At 57.2% G+C, this 16,833-nt stretch overlaps 1 gene segment (V, D, J or C); it reads right to left on the reverse strand.

The window, feature by feature from the left end:
* Positions 1–3,572: 3,572 nt before the first annotated feature.
* Positions 3,573–4,331, reverse strand: LOC123347729. The segment is given in 2 exon segments: positions 3,573–3,922; positions 4,245–4,331. Coding segments are annotated over 2 exon segments (396 nt in total).
* Between the last annotated feature and the right edge of the window lie 12,502 nt (positions 4,332–16,833).

Raw genomic sequence — 16,833 nt, forward strand, 5'->3', positions numbered from 1 at the left:
CAACCAAACTGAACTCTGCCCTGTGAGGGTCATCCTATCATCATTACCCAGTCCGCTCATCTATTCATGCCAACGGCTATCCGTAACCCGTTTGTATGAGTGATGTACCCTCAATGCTTGCTGGCTGTACCTTGAACTCACCCACCGTATACCTCGCATTGGGGACATGACAGACTGTGTATATGGATATGCTGTCCAATACCAAAACGCTAACATCCCCCTACAACCTGTATGTTACCCCCAATGATACAATAACTGACGCTTCAAACACTTTGTATCATTTATTTTTAAATTTTCTCTCTGGGAACTCCTGGGTCAGGGTCATGTGATGCTTGGTTTGGAACAGGAAACGCAGCTAAGCAGCCTACATCTCCTGTAACCTGATAGGCGAGTGTCAATTCCAACTGACAGGAAGGGAGGGGGAGGGTATTCCAACACCCACTTTGCAAGAGAACCATGTCCCGAAATGTTGTGTCTCTTTCTTGTTCTGCCCATGTTGAGTATGGATGGTATCCGCACACTGTGCACCCAGAGACATATCGCTGACGGACGAGGACTTGTCTAGAAACCCCGGATATTCTGAGCTACCAGTGAGTGGGCCGATTTCAATGCTTTGTACTACAGAATGACAAGGCCACTGTTCCTGCCTTTGCCATTACAAACTGCTCTCGTGAGCTAATGGCCAGGCACCCAGAGCTGCCAACCTTGAGATCTCCTAGCAGGGAAAGGGGGACGGGTCCCAAAGCCTCTTTCCCTAATAACATATCTCCGGCCCAGTGCTGAACCTCCTGTTCCACCACCACGGGGCAATGAAGGGGGCAGTGTCGGATATTCCAGCAGCCAATGTAGGTCGCACGCTGATTGGGGGGCATCAAAGCGAACCCGTGCTGCCCTCTGGTGGTAGGTACTAGGATAGAAGACAGAGTGAAAACTCCTTTAAAAGAACGTAAAGGTGGCTAATACGTGAAGCCCTCTAATGAGAGGAGGTGCCAGAACTCAGGTTGCTCGTGGAATCTCAACTCTGCCCCTTGTCGGCACTGACACAAGACTTCACATACGGTTTTTTCCGGTTTCAGAGTCTGTATCAGCAAAAACAAGGAGCAGTCCTCGTGTCACCTGAGATACTAACAAATTTATTTGGGCATAAACTTTTCCGGTCTAGAACCCAGGGCTGCCCAGAGGATTCCAGAGGCCTGGGGTCTTCGGCGGCGGGGGACCCCTCGCTTCGGCGGTAATTCGGCAGCGGGGGGGCCCCTTCCATTCCAGGACCCACTGCCGAAGTGTCCCGAAGACCCGGGGCAGGGACCCCCTGCCACTGAAGTGGGACCCGCCGCCAAAGTGCAGCCGGGTCTTCGGCAGTAATTCAGTGGCAGGGGGCCCCCGCCGCGGGTCCGGAACGGAAGGGTCCCCTGCCGCCGAATTACCGCCGAAGACCGGGCTGCATTTCGGCGGTGGTTCCCACTATGGCGGTAATTCGTCGGTGGGGGGTCCTGCTGCCCCGGAGCGGAAGGACCCCCCACCGGCGAAGATCAGGAGCAGAAGAAGCTCCAGGAGCCTGGGCCCCACAAGAGTTTTCCGGCCCCCCCGGAGCGAGTGAAGGACCCCGCTCCAGGGGCCACGAAAAACTCTTGTGGGGGCCCCGGCGAGACCCGGGGCCTGGGGGAAATTGCAGCTCTTGCCCCCCCTCTGGGCAGCCCTGTTCTTTTATACCCTTTAAGCTGGACCCCAGGGAAGCCATTCCTGGTGTTTAATCTTTTTTCTAAATGCTCTTTAACATCTAGCAGCAACCTGATTTTCCAGATGTGTTTTACTGTTTTTTTATATATAAAAAATACTTTTTTAAAGAACATGATTGGATTTGTGCCTCTTAGGAGGTAAAGAAGTCCGTGTGCATGTTATTCAGTTAGCTACTAAGAGGAACACCGAGGTTCCAGGTTCAGCTGGTGGCAACAGCTAATTTCCTTTTCTCTTTTCTTTGCTGGTTCTTCCCCCTGGGGAGTGGGAGGTGAAAGGGCTTGAGGGTACCCACAGGAAGGAATTCCCAAGTGCGCCTTTCTGGGCTCTCAAGGGGGTTCTGCATTTGCATGGTGGCAGCGATGGGACTCAAGGCCAGGGGATCTGGAACCTTGGGAGTTTAATACAAGCCTGGAGTGGTAGGTATTTTTAAGGTCTTTACGGGCCCCACCTTCTGCACTCGGGGTGCCAGAGTGGGAAATCAGCCTTGACAGCCAGTGAGTTAGATACTGTTTGTAACCACACCTCGCTGAGGGCCTTCAGGACTCTCCCTTTTCAGTCATGCACAGGGTGGCCTTGGAAGGCCAAGATAAGGCCAACGGCTACAGATGGTTAGGGCAGGTGAGAACCCTTCCCCATCAATGATTTCCCTGTAATCTGTGCTGTCAGCAGGGCTCTCCAGGGTTTGCCCCGATGCCTCTTTCTTGGCCTCTCAGAGCACAGGACAGACCCTGTCTCTGCGTCTCCAGCGGGTGCTCTGTGCACATGAAGGGAGGATGGAGAAGACCAGCGGCACGGGGTTCACATACGGAGTAAAGGCGAATATCCCTTTGCAAGCTTTACACGGTTTTTAACATTTGATCATTTGAGATGTGGCTTCAGGTGTCACTGTAATACTTTTGTCTTTTTTCTGCCTTGGTCTAAGACGTCACTAATAACATTTGCTTTGTGTTGTTTAGATTAAACTGATTTAGGGAAAAAACCAATATACAAGTGTGGAGAGGTACAGAGGAACATTCCCCTGTGGTTCGATTCTCTGTAACTGCCCCTTGCCATGTTTGTGCAGCTGGTGTTTACCGCTGGAGGAGTAGGAGAATGGACTAGTTTGCTGCCTGTTCTCATCCACTGTGACAATCCCCATCTTCCGACGGAAGCCTCCTTTGTGCATTTGTTAACTATGTAAACAAGTAGCCGTCTGCTTTTCCCCGCGGCTGCCCGCGCCTTGGCAGCGGGATAGGGGGTGGGGTGGGGGGAATTTGGTCAATGCTGCCTCATTACTTCCCTTCAAAGCGCTCCTAAACCCCTCCTCTGCCCTGGAGCATGAGGAAGAATTGACAACAGGCTGCTGTCTCGCTGAGGAGTCCCTGCGGATCAATATTGTCTCACTGGTTCCTTGTCTCCCCTCCCCCATGTATCTCTCCCTGCTCATCAGTCTCTTGTCCTACAGTTCCTAAGCTCCTGGGGCTCTGACCGGCTGTAAGATCTGTTTGTGCAGCGCCTCGCGCACTAGAGCCCCGGTCTATGACTGACTCCTAGGGGCCATCATGCAGCTACTCCCTCATGCCGGAGAGACGCAAATAAAGGACTCGTATTAATTCGTGTGTAACTGTTTTCCTTTCCCAGCCTGTGTCTGGCCGAGGCCAGGGAAGACAAGCCGCGGGAGAGACATCCTGTCCCCTTCTGCACGCGTGTGTTTCAACGACTGTGTCAGTCTTGGTGGTGCCGGGAGCGGAGCACAAGCAGACAGACCAGCCTGTCCCCTTCCGAGCGTGTTTGCTGCCAGGGGCTCCCTGCTGTGTAGCGCCGGAGCGCCACCTGCTGGGCGCTTCTTTTCCACTTCACACCCGGCGAGGTTTGTGTCTGAGCTCAGACCGGCTTCTCCTCGCTGTGTCTCTCGCACAGTAATACCGGGCGGTGTCCTCCGCTTTCAGGCCGGTCATGTGCAGGTAGAAATTGGAGCTGTCCTTGGAGGCCGTGAATCGGCCCTGGATTGCCGGGGAGTAGCTGTTGCTGGACGATGAATAATAGTAGATCAGCCACTCCAGCCCCTTTCCCGGAGCCTGTCGGATCCAGTACATGGTATAGCTGCTGAGATCAAAGCCGCTCACGGTACAAGTCAGTTTGGTGGATTCTCCGGGTTTCTTAATCTCCGCGCTGGACTGGGTGAGAACCACCTGTGCCCGGGCCCCTGGAGACAAACAAAGCGGGTTGTTAGAAGTAATGTTTAAAAACAGCAGATTAGCGACACAGACAGACACACTAGAGAGGAGACAGACCCGCGTGTGGAGATTAATCTAAACACTCCCTAGTGTGACTCCCCGGCCGGATCTCAGTGTCCTCCCACGCAGGGCGAGTTGTGAGGGGATTTTCTACAGCACCCCCAGTATTCAGCACCACGAGCTCTACTGACTTGCCTAGAGAGACGTTCCCAGATAACTTTAGGAAAAAACCCTCAGCCCAGGAACTGCAGCGCGATCTCAAATCGACGGTGAACAGAGAAACAAACCCACCGGAGAGGCCAAGCAGGAAAACGCAGATTCCCAGCGGACCCAGCATGGTGATGGGATGGGAGCGCAGCCCGGTAAGTCCCTGAGCCGGATGCGGGGCCGTTGGCGGAGATGCCGGAGTCGGTGGTTAAGTAGGGAGTCGGCTGTGGCAGCTTTGCATATTCGGGGGAGAGCCGGGGGGTTGGAAATAAAAGGGGCTGAACCCAGCAAGCGGGCAGGCCGGGCGAGAGGCTGATGGGGGGCGTGGCGCAGTGAGGGTCGGGGGGTGACGTGATATAGTAGAGAAGAGACCAGAACCCCGAGCCGGAGAACGGGGCTAGGTGAAAACAGGCGGGGAAGAAGGATTCCCTGCCCCAGACTTGGGGCATGAGCTACAGACAATCTGAGAGCGACGCTGCCTCACTGCCTGTTCTTGGCAGTTTGGTCCCTGGACACAACCCCTCGCCACAGGCCCTGCCAAAGCCACAGGCCCTGCCAAAGCATGAGAGCCCCCCTCCCCCCCCAGGAAAGCAGACCATGAAAGCTGGGACAGGCATAGGCCCCATCAGTCCCTCTCCTGACGCTCCAGGGCTTCATAGTTCTCTGCAAGGTGCAGGGCGGGGTGTTCGATGGGCTGTGAATCAGGGACTCCCGGGCAGGAGTTTTGTGCCCTAGGCGAAACATCCACCTTGTGCCCCCCAGCCCTGGAGCAGCTCCCCACCCCCAGGGCCGGGGCTACCATTTAGGTGAACTAGGCGGTTCTCTAGGGCACCAAGATTTGGGGGCGCCAAAAAGCGGCGCCCCCCCCAAAATGTTTAAAGCCGTTTCAGCGGCCGCTGCGCTGAGCCCCCGCCGGCCCCGCTGGCAGCCTGGGGGTTCCACTGCGCAGTCGCTGCTTTGCTTTTCCCGCCTCCCAGGCTTGCGGCACCAATCAGCTGTTTGACGCCGCAAGCCTGGGAGGAGAATTAGAGCGGGGGCAGCGTGCTCGGGAGGACGCGGAGCAGAGGTGAGCTGGGGTGGGGAGGGGGCGCCTCAGGGCGGGGGGGAGCTGCTGCTGGCGGGGAGGCACCTCAGGGCAGGGGGGGGGCAGCAGCGGCACCAGGGTTTTGGGCACCCTAGGCGGGGGTCCTTCCGTGCTCCAGTGCCACCCCCCCAAATCCTGGCGCCCTAGGTGACCGCCTAGGTCGCCTAAATGGAAGTGCCGGCCTTGCCCCCGGGTCAGTTTTGTCTCTGCTACAGAGTCACTTTGTGATCTCGGGCCAGTCACTTAGGCTGAGATTTTCAAAGGAGGCCGAAGGAGCAAGGAGTCCCATTGCCAAGCAACGGGATGCGGGTGCCTAAATCATTTGGGTGCCTTCAAAAATCCCAAACTAAAAGGGCTCGGTGGGTTTCTGGGGCAGTGTCCTAAACAGCTGGTTTCGGGTGACAGCCAGGTGGGTAGAATGACCCTGAAGTTACTCAGGAAGGAAAACCGAACCTTTACCTACCTCCCGACTTGTCCTTGTGTATCACAGCCCAGTCTTGAACTGGTCAGTAGCCACAACGCGCTGCACAAGCACCATGCAGCCTTTGCTGGTCTGTGCGAACAGTGGCAACATTTCGGTGGGCAAAAGCGGCGGCAGGGGAGGTGGGGGGATGATGTTCCACCCCCAGTCTTTGTACAGTGTCTCTGGCATTTCTTGCTCTTAGTTCATGTTTACAAAGCGGGTTGAAGAGAAGAAAGCTCATTATTCATAGTAACTGAGGCAGAGTCTATTTCTGCATTGCCAGCCACTAAATAGTCCAGGGGTGGGCAAACTTTTTGGCCCGACGGCCACATCTGGGTGCGGAAATTGCACGCAGGGCCATGAATGTAGGACTGGGGCATGGGGGTGGGGTGCTGGAGGGAGTGGGGGAGGGGTGCAGTGTGCAGGAAGGGGCTCAGGGCTAGGAGTTGGGGAGCAGGAAGGATGCCAGGTGTACGAGGGGTCTCAGGGCAGGGGGTTGAGGTGCAGAACAGGTGAGATGGGGGCTCAGGGCAGGGGGTTGTGGTGCAGGAGGGAGTGTGGACTGCGGGAGGTGGCTCAGGGTGGGGGATTGGGATGCAGGGAGCAGCAGAGGCTCAGGGTAGGGGGTTGTGGTGCAGGAGGGGGCAGGGGCAGCTCTAGGAATCCCGTCGCCTCAAGCAGGGTGGCGCGCTGTGGGGCGCGCTCTGGTGGTCGCCGGTCCCACGGCTCTGGGGGACCTCTGGCAGACGTGCCTGCGGAGGGTCCGCTGGTCCTGCAGCTCCGGTGGAGCTTCCGCAGGCACGTCTGCAGGCATGACTGCGGAAGGTCCGCCGGAGCCAGCTGCCGCCCTGCCAGCAAAATGCTGCCCCAAGCGCGCGCTTGGTGCACTGGGGTCTGGAGCCGGCCCTGGGAGGGGGTGTGGAGTGCGAGAGGTGGCTCAGGGTGGGGGGTTGGGATGCAGGAGGGGGCTCAGGGCAGGGGGGTGGGGTGAAGGAGGGGGTTGGGGTGTGGGAGGGGCTCAGAACGGGGGGTTGGGGTGCGGGAGGGGGCTCAGGGCAGGGGGTTGGGGTGAAGGAGGGGGTTGGGGTGTGGGAGGGGCTCAGAACGGGGGGTTGGGGTGCGGGAGGGGCTCAGGACGGGGTTTGTGGGGTGCGGGAGGGGCTCAGGGGGGGGGGTTGGGATGCAGGGAGCAGCAGGGGCTCAGGGCACGGGTTGGGGTGCGGGAGGAGGTGTGGGGTGTGGGAGGGGCTCAGGGCGGGGTGTGTGGAGTGTGGGAGGGGCTCAGGGCAGGGAGTTGGGGTGCGGGAGGGGGCTCAGGGCAGGGGTTTGGGATGCAGGGAGCAGCAGGGGCTCAGGGCAGGGCGTTGGGGTGCGGGAGGGGGTGTGGGGTGTGGGAGGGGCTCAGGGTGGGGGGTGTGGAGTGTGGGAGGGGATCAGGGCGGGGTGTGTGGAGTGTGGGAGGGGCTCAGGGCAGGGGGTTGGGGTGCGGGAGGGGCTCAGGGCGGGGGGTGTGGAGTGTGGGAGGGGCTCAGGGCAGGGGGTTGGGGTGCAGGGTGTGGGCTCTGGTCTGGTGCCACTTACCTGGAGTTGCTCTGGCTCTGGGGTGGCTGCTGCTGGCACAGGGGCCAGGGCAAGCTCCCTGCCTGCCCACCCCAGCCCTGCCCTGCTCCACTCCTGGAAGTGGCCAGCACCACGTCCCTGCAGCCCCTGGGGGAAGGCAGGCAGAGGGCTCTGCACACTGCCCTTGTCTGCGGGTACCTCCCCAGAAGCTCCCATTGGCCATGGTTCCCCAGTCCCGGCCAATGGGAGCTTCCCCTGCTTAGCCCCGCGGCACTGTGGGGGTGGCAATCCCGCGGGCCAGATCCAAACCCTGATGGGCCGGATCCAGCCCGTGGGCAGTAGTTTGCCCACCCCTGAGCTAGGCCTATCCACGTGCTTTTGCTCCAGTTTTCATTCACTAAAGCCCCAGTCCTGCAAACGCCTCTGCACAGGAGCCCTCCACAGGCACAACTGTTTGTGGGATCAGCATCTAACAGAGAGTAAATAGCATAAAGCAGCTTCTTAAAGTGACACCGGTGAAAATACAACCACAGATCTATGTCTTCAAACCTTGGAGTTCTCTGCTTTACCCATACGGTCACTCCCAGGTAGCCACAAGCCCCCAGATGCCAGCAACTCACCAGAAATCTTGGCACCGTCCCCCCATGAAGCCTACTTCCCCCAGCCCCCCACCCCCGCAGCCTGCTCTCCCTAGCCCCTCCATCTCGTGCAGCCAGCTCCCCCCACCCTGGCTGGGACTGGGACACTCCAAACCCTCCACCCCCACCTCACCTCACTGACCCCCACATATCTCCTATTTCTCCCATCACCTCACCTTCCTCCACCTCCTCTCCAGGGTCCAGGAGGCACCTAATTACTGGAGCCAGCCTATGGGGCTCCCTTAGTTAGGTAGAACAGCCTGCATTAGAAGAACAGCAGGCATGTCAGACCGGTGCTCCTCCGGGCGGGGCTGGAACTGGGCCTGGGGCTGTGGGGTGTCTCCAGGCTCCGGCCAAGAGGGGAGGGTTCAGGCGGAAGGAGTGGAGCTGGGGGCTAGCCTCCCATGCCGGGGCAATTTAAAAGGGTTTGGAAGCCCAAGAGCCGGGGGACGGGGGATGTGGGAGGCTGGTTTAAGTAGCACATGGACTCCCAGAGGGAGAAGCCCAGGGGCCCAGTGCCCTCACAAGGGAGGGAACTGAAGTCAAGCCCCGGAGGTGGGGAAGGACCTTGGTTCAGAGCTGCCCCTGGGAGGGGGCTGAACTGTTGTGTGATGGGCTGAGACCGGGGGCCCAGTGGGAGACACTGGCTGGGACTGGCCCTTGCGGCTGAGAAGGGGCCAGCAGAGGGGTGTGAGAGGAGCTGTCCCCTGTCACTCCCCATCTGGGCAGGGGGGGCTGCCGGAGAGGTAAGGGTGCATGTGCAGAGGGCTGCAGCGACTCCCCTCTATCGTGCAGCAGGGAGCAGGGGCACTGGCTGAGGGAGAAGCCTCATAGGAACAGTTTGAAGTCAGCTGTTCACTCCGCGGGTTTAGGGGCCATTTCTGGCATCTGTGTTAATTTCACTCACAGTTGTTGGGGCTGGAGGCGGGAGGAGAGAAACCGATGTGACAGTGACTTTTCCCCTTCCACTGGCTTTTATTAGCTCTGGATTTAAGCTGTGCAGCCAAATGCCCATTGTATTCTGCCCCTGCCTTGGTCTCACCCCCCGCCCCCAACAACTGTGAGTGAAATTAACAAGGATGCCAGAAATAGCCCCTAATCCGGTCTGAATGGCGGAGTGAACAGCTACATTCAAACTGTTCCTATGCAGGCAGCAGGCGGCCTGGGGAGGCTTCTTCTCCCTCAGCCAGTCCCCCTGCTCCTTGCTGCAAGCTAGAGGGGAGCCCCTGCAGCCCCTGCCTGAATGCTCCACGTATTTGTGGTACGCTGCTGCATCTTTTTTTACCGGCACTCCGCACCAGCCCGTACCGGCTTACTTTCACCTCTGCCTCCCCTGGCTGGCCCCCAACCTGCGGGCTCTGCGCCACCTCCTGAGGCCAGCCCCATCCCCCCAGCCGGCCCCCCTGGCCCACAGGCTCTATGCCAGTTCTGGTGGCCAGCCTCCTCCTCCGGCCGCCTGCCCCACCCTGCCCCAAGCAGTGGTGAGCGGTACGAACACAGGCTGGAGGACTCAAGAGGAGCAGGGGGCACCCACGCAGCCATTGGCCAGAGAGAAGTGGCAGTTTCCCCTTCAAAGCATCACTTTTCTCCAGGTGGCTGCGCGGCCACCCTGTGCTCCTTCGGCTGGCGTTCGCTGCCACCTGTACCTCCCGCCAGCTCCCCTGAGGCCAGGACCAGCTCCAGGCACCAGCTAACGAAGCAGGTGCGTGGGTAGCCAATATCAAGGGGTGGCCCTCCGGCTGCTATCGGGGCAGCGCGTCCGGGTCTTCAGTGGAAATTTGGTGGCGGGTCCCTCAGTCCCTCTCCAAGCAAAGGGCCTGCCGCTGAATTGCCGCCGAAGAACGGAGTGGTGGGATCGTGCTGCCAAGGCTTCTTTTTTTTTTTTGATACTTGCCAAGGCAGAAAACCTGGAGTTGGCCCTGGTTGAACGGAGCAAGGAGGATTACTTTATGGAGTATGAAGAGGAGGAGGAGGACAGAATCCCCCCCCCGCCCCGCAAGGCAGGAACTATTCTTACCGCAGGATACAATAGCCTCCCCTGACTCCCAAGGTGGGCTCCCGTTCCATGACCCTGGAGAAGTTACTTCTGGTGAGTGAGAGCCTGATCGGAGCCACACAATGCGGGGCGAGGGGAAACCCGGCCACGCTGGGCTGTTCACGTTTAGTTTAAAGGGCTCATCCCTGCTCAGAGCCTCATCAGAGCCACGCGGTGGGTGCGGGGGTATGTGTGTGTGAAGCGATCATCCTGAGAGTCCGCAGGCTCTCCTTTGATATGGCAACCCCCCCAGGCGTCGCTTGCTATGGGAAAGGGGGCCCGGCAGTTTGAAAGCATTGAAATGAATGCGGAAGAAGCAGAACCCCGCATGCCCCTAGGGCGCACCATGGCTGCCTGCAAGCTGAATTCTGTTGCCCGGCTGCGTGTGATGGCTCACTCACACCAAAGTGGCAGGCACTTCAGTACAAGAGGCAAAATGCGACCTTCTACGGAAAGAACATGTGCTGTGTACTATGAATTGCCTGTTTCACTGAGAAGGAGTGTCTCCTTTGTTCTCTGAAGTGTATCTTTTAAAATACTACTCTCCCTTTTTCTCCTCCCACAGGTGCAAATGTTTCAACACGGCCCCTATCTACTCCATCCCAGAGTCTGGTCCAGATTAGAAGGTGGAAAAAATGAACTCGGGACGACATGTTTGCTGAGCTCATGCAGTCCTCCCGCGCTGATAGGGCCCAGCTGAATGCGTGGAGGCAAACAATTGCGGAGTCCCGTAAAGCATTACAGGAACACGAAGAGAGGAGGGAGGCACGTGATGAAAGCAGGCAGGAGGCTACGGTCAAGCTCATGGGGGAACAAACTGACATGCTCCGCTGTCTGGTGGATCTAATGCGGGAAAGGCAGCAAGACCACAGACTGCCACTGCAGCCCCTGTATAACCGCCCTCCCTCCTCCCCAAGTTCCACAGCCTCCTCACCCAGATGCCCAAGAACATGGGGGGAGGCTATGGAGACCCACACACTCAACCCCAGAGGATCGCCCAAGCAGCAGAAAGCTGGCATATGCAAACTTTTGATTTGGTTTCTGGAATTTTCCTTCTCTCCTCCTCCACGCCCCCTCCCCCGGTCTACCTTTGGATTTCTCTCAATAATGTGTCATGCAACAAATAATAAAGAATGTTTTTTAAACAATTGTGACTTTATTTCCTTTCAGATATATAGGGGATGGGTGACTTCAACAGAAACAAACACAACTGTCACACCGTACCTTGACCAGTCATGAAACTGGCTTTCAAAGCTTCTCTGATGCCCTGCTCGCCCTCTTCTAATCTCCCTGTTGTCTGGCTGTGAAAAATTGCCCATCAGGCGAGTTGCCTCAACCTCCCACCCCACCATAAACACCTCCCGCCTTACTCTCACAGATATTGTGGAGCACAAGCAGCAATTACAACTGGAATATTGGTTGTGCTGAGGTCTAACAGAGTCAGTAAACTGCACCAGCGAGCTTTTAAACATTCCAAAGCACATTCTACCACCATTCTGCACTTGCTCAGCCTATAGTTGAACTGATCTTTATTACTGTTCAGTGTGCCTGTGTACGGCTTCATGGGCCATGGCATTAGGGGTAGGCTGGGTCCCCGAAGATAACTATTGGCATTTCAACATCCCCAACTGTTATTTTCTGCTCTGGGAAGTAAGTCCCTTCCTGCAGCTGTTCAAACAGACCAGAGTTCCTGAAGATGCGAGTGTCATGCACATTTCCCGGGCATCCCACATTGATGTCGGTGAAACATTCCTTGTGATCCACGGTGCTGTAAGCAAGTTGAGAAGCAAGTGGCCATAGCACGGTGGAAGTACTACCTTGCAGTTTATTTACTGGCTGCCCCAGTGTGCTGGTGCCAAGATAGGGATATGCATTCCATCTATCGCCCCGCCGCAGTTAGGGAACCCCAGTGCATTAAAGCCATCCACAATGGTCTGCACATTTCCAAAAGTCACTACCCTTGATAGCAGCTGGTCAATGATTGTGGTGGCTACTTGCAGCACTGCAGCCTCCACAGTAGATTTTCCCACTCCAAACTGATTCCCAACTGACTGGTAGCTGTCGGGCGTTGCAATCTTCCACCGTGCTATGGCCACTCACTTCTCAACTGTGAGGGCTGCTCTCATCTTAGTGTCTTTGCACTTCAGGGCAGGGGACAGCAAGTCACAAAGTTCCATGAAAGTGCCCTACCCATACGAAAGCTTCGCAGCCACTGAGAATCAGCCCAGACCTGCAACACTATGTGGTCCCATCAGTCTGCGCTTGTTTCCCGGGCCCAGAATCAGCGTTCAATGGCATGAACCTGGCCCAACGCCACCATGATCTCCCAGTCACCACATGCCGTGCTTCTAGGAACATCTGTGTCCCTGTCCTCATCAGTATAGTAATCACGCTGTCATCACTTCCTCGCCCACTTTTGCAGGTACTGCACATACTGCTGGATTATGTGTGAGGTATTTACAATGGCCAAACTGCTGCGATGAGCTGAACAGACTCCATGTTTGCCGCACTATGGCATCTGCACGGAAAAAAGGCAAGAAACGATTGCCTGCAGTTGCTCTCACAGAGGGAGGACAACTGACGACTGTAGCTATCCCACAGTTCCCGCAGTCTCCGCCAAGCATTTGAATTCTGGGTTGAGCTCCCAATCTCTGATTGTCGCGGGTGGTTCTTGGTACATGTTCTCAGGTACTACCACTCCCCTCCCCGCCAACCCCCCGAGAAAAGCAACAGGAAAAAATAGTTTCTCACCTTTTTTCACTTTCACCTATGTCCACTGGCTGCTGCTGGCAGATGCGGTGCTGCAGTGCTACACAGCAGCAACCCCTTGCCTTGCTGACGGCAGACGGTACAATAGGAATGAGAGCTGTCATCATCATCCCGTGGGTGCTCCTGGCCGGCCTCAGTGAGGTTGGTCGGGGGCTCCTGGGCAGACATGGATGCGCTCCTGGCCGGCCTTGGTGAGGTCGGTGGGGGCGCCTTGACAAAAATGGGAATGACTCCAGGTCATTCTCTCTTTAAGTTTCATCTAATGGAGATTCAGTCCTGCCTGGAATGTCAGGCAAGCCTACTAAAGAACCAGAGTGGCAAACAGCCGCTCCGGGTCAGAGTCCAAGACATCCCACAGAAATGATGAGCTGCATGCTATTCTAGGGGGTGCCCCTGCAACAACCCCACCCATCGCTTCCCTCCTCCCCCACCCCTCCCCAGCTACCTTGGCAGTTATCCCCCCATTTGTGTGATGAAGTAATAAAGAATGCAGGAATTTGAAACAACACTGACTTTATTGCCTCTGCAAGCGGAGATCAAAGGTGGGAGGGGAGGGCAGTTGGCTTACAGCAGGGAAGTAGAGTGAACCACCATTCTGCACTTGCTCAGCCTATAGTTAGACTGCTCCTAACTACTGTCCAGGCTTCATGAACCATGGGAGCAAGGGATAGGCTGGGGTAGGTGCGACTGCACCGCGCTGCTGGCTGGGAGAGCAGCCTGAGGCAGAAGCCTCCAGCTGGCATGATATTCCAGCCTAGGCAGGACTGAATCTCCATTAGACAAAACTTAAAGAGAGAATGACCTGAAGTCATTCCCATTTTTGTCCAGTTGCCACCAACAGACCTCACCGAGGCCGGCCTGGAGCACCCATGTCTGCCCAGGCGCCCCTGACTGACCACACCAAGGCCGGCCAGGAGCAACCATGACAGCAGCAGATGGTACAATAGGACTGATAACCATCTTTGCTAACTTGCAAGGGCAAGAAGCTGCTGCTATGTAGCAATGCTGTACCGCATCTGCCAGCAGCACCTAGGAGACGTACGGTGACAGTGAGCTGAGCGGGCACCATGCTTGCCATGGTATGCCGTCTGAACGGATAACCCAGGAAAAAAGGTGAGAAACAATTTTTTCCCATTGCTTTCACGGAAAGCGCAGGGAGGGGACTGATGACATGTACCCAGAACCACCCCCAACAATGTTTTTACCCCATCAGGCATTGGGAGCACAACCCAGTATTCCAATGGGGGGGCAGAGACTGCAGGAACTGTGGGATAACTACCCACAGTGCAATGCTTCGGAAGTCAACGCTAGCCTCAGTACTGTGGACGCACACCGCCGACTTAAAGTGTTTAGTGGGGACACACACAATCGATCGTATCAAATCGATTTCTAAAAATCAACTTCTATTAAATCAAACTAATTTTGTAGTGTAGACGTACCCTAAGTCTATTACTGAGAACCACTGTGCTCCTGCTGCTACTGCAGCAACTACCTCTTGGTACTTGGCCACTCCCGTGGCAGAGGCAGGGCCGCCCAGAGGATTCCGGGGGCCCGGGGTCTTTGGTGGCGGGGGGCCCTTCCGTTCCGGGACCCACCGCCAAAGTGCCCCAAAGACCCATGGTGGGAGCCCCCCGCCACTGAATTACCGCCGAAGCGGGACCCGCCGCCGAAGTGCAGCCCGGTCTTCGGCGGCAATTTGGCGGTGGGGGGGTCCCCGCCGCGGGTCTTTGGGGCACTTCGGCGGCGGGTCCCGGAACGGAAGGGCCCCCCCGCCGCCGAATTACTGCCGAAGACCGGGCTGCACGTCGGCGGCGGGTCCCGCTTCGGCGGTAATTCGCCACTGGGGGGTCCTTCTGCCCCGGAGCGGAAGGACCCCCCGCCGGCGAAGACTGGGAGCGAAGAAGCTCCTGCGCCCTCTTGCGCCGCCCCCTCTGGGCGGCCCTGACCCTATCCACCCCCCCCGAACACCCACAATCCAACCCCCCCATTCCCTGCCCCCTGACCGCTCCCCCAACCTCTGCCCCCTCCCTGTGCCCTGACTGTCCCCAGGACTCCCTGCCCCTTAGCCAACCCCCCCGGCCCCAGCCTCTTACCCCCGGCTCCCTCCTCACCCTGAGTCTCAGCGCGTCGCTGAACAGCTGCAGCGTGTGTCCCGGCGGGGCCTGAGCTCCGTCCCGCTCAGAGCCGCGTGGGGAGGGGGCGGGGCTGGGAGCTCCACGCCGAGCGGAGGGAGCTGAGCTCAGCCCGGAGCTCGCAGCCCCGCCCCCTCCCCACGCGGCTCTGAGGGGGCGGGGCTCAGGGGCCCCGCCGAGACACGCCGCGGCGCTGTCTGAGGACGCCACTTGATGTGCTAAGGCGCCAGGAGAGGGGCGGAGGCGGGAGCCTCAGCTGTTCTCTTGGGGGCCCCTGCGGAGCCCGGGGCCCAGGGCAAATTGCCCCCTTTGCCCCCCCTCTGGGCAGCCCTGCTAGAACCCACTTCATCGGATGCATGGAGTGGAAAATACAGGAGCAGGTATCTTTCCATGTATTTATGTCTTCTAGTGTGCCCTACACTGGGGAGGTATAGTGGGAATGGGGGCACCCAGCCCCTGCCATGGGGAGAGAAAGGGGGACCCTAGTGTGGGAGGGAGGAGGGAATGGGAAACGCAGAGGACACGCCCTGTAAAAGAAAGGAGGTCAGTGAAAATGGGGAAAGGGGGGCCGTGCACACAGAGCCACTGGGATGGGGCAAATATGGGGGACCCTGGTATGGGAGGAGGTAGGAATGGGAGAGACTCCAGCGGGGAAGAGCCAGGGGAGTCCCCGAAAAAAAGAGGGCGATAGAACAGCGGCAAACAGAGAGTTTGTGTAGGGGAGGGAGTGATGCAGGAGACCCCGGGGTGAGCGGTAAGCGGAGCCTGCACACGCTGGGAAGTGTGCAGCCCCCCTGCTTGTAAACAAGGACACGCTTCCTGGTGCCCCGAGATGTGGCTCCCTCCCCCCACGCTTCCGTGCACATAGGGGACATGACTCATCTTTCGTTTTGGAGACACCGCCCCCCCCCGGCAGTTTGTGTTGGGATCCCGGTGCGCTGTGTATCACGGTGGATCCCAGAGAGCACAGAAATACACCGCCGAGTCAGCCCGCTGCGCCCCCTCTATGGACAGTGTGAACGATTTGACATCGGTGCTAAGCTCGGAGGAAAACCGAGGGGGCACAGAACTGGGCTTGTATTCATTTCCCCTCTCATTTCTGTACAGTAGGAACAGAGGCTGCTGCCCAGGCAGCTGCTGGTACCATCCCAGGGCGTAGTACGTGTACGTGGTGCTGTACTGACAATTCAGATTCACCGGCCGCCCTTCCCTGGCTGACGCAGACGCTCGAATCTGGGTCACAGAGTTCCCAGCCACGGGACCTGGCAGGAGAACAATGGAGGCAGAGTAAAACCAGTGAGTTGGAAAACCACAGTCTTATTGCCAGTAAAATGGAACCACTTACAGACGAGGAAGAGGCAGACGGCGATCCACATCTCGTCTCCACCGCTGTCACACACAGAATGGGGCGTCTGCTGCGTTGTCCAGTCTATTTACAGTCAAGGACCCACTCCCCCTCGTGGGAGGGCTGCGAATAGACACAGGGAGAAATTCTGCCCTGGAAGCAACCCGGAGACAATGCGAAGAAATGTTTTTTTTCTTAAACAATTTCTCTTCGGTGTAGGTGTATAACTTCGTTATGTTTATTGCAGGCAACTAAATTAGGTTACCATTTCTCCGTAGGAGTATACTCCATAAAAGCAGACAGACAGACAGACCGACAGACAGATACACATGTATTTATTTTCAGAGAGACAGACTGAAAGATGCACGTGTATTTACTTTTCTAGAAAGAGACAGACAGACAGAGAGACAGACAGAGACACAGAGAGATTTGTTGTCGTTGTTTTGGTCTCAGGATATGAAAGTGTCAAGGTGAGTGAGGTAATATCTTTTACTGGAACAACTTCTGTCTGCGGAAGGGACACGTTTTCGAGATTCACTGAGCTCTTCCTCAGGTCTGGAGACGGAAGGCAGTCCTGAGGAGAATGTCTCTAATGCTGGAAACCTTGTTTCTTCCACCAAAAAAAGTTGGTTCAATAAAAATTATTA

The sequence above is a fragment of the Mauremys mutica genome, chromosome 13, assembly GCF_020497125.1.
Source record: "Mauremys mutica isolate MM-2020 ecotype Southern chromosome 13, ASM2049712v1, whole genome shotgun sequence".
Taxonomy (NCBI): Eukaryota; Metazoa; Chordata; order Testudines; family Geoemydidae; genus Mauremys; species Mauremys mutica.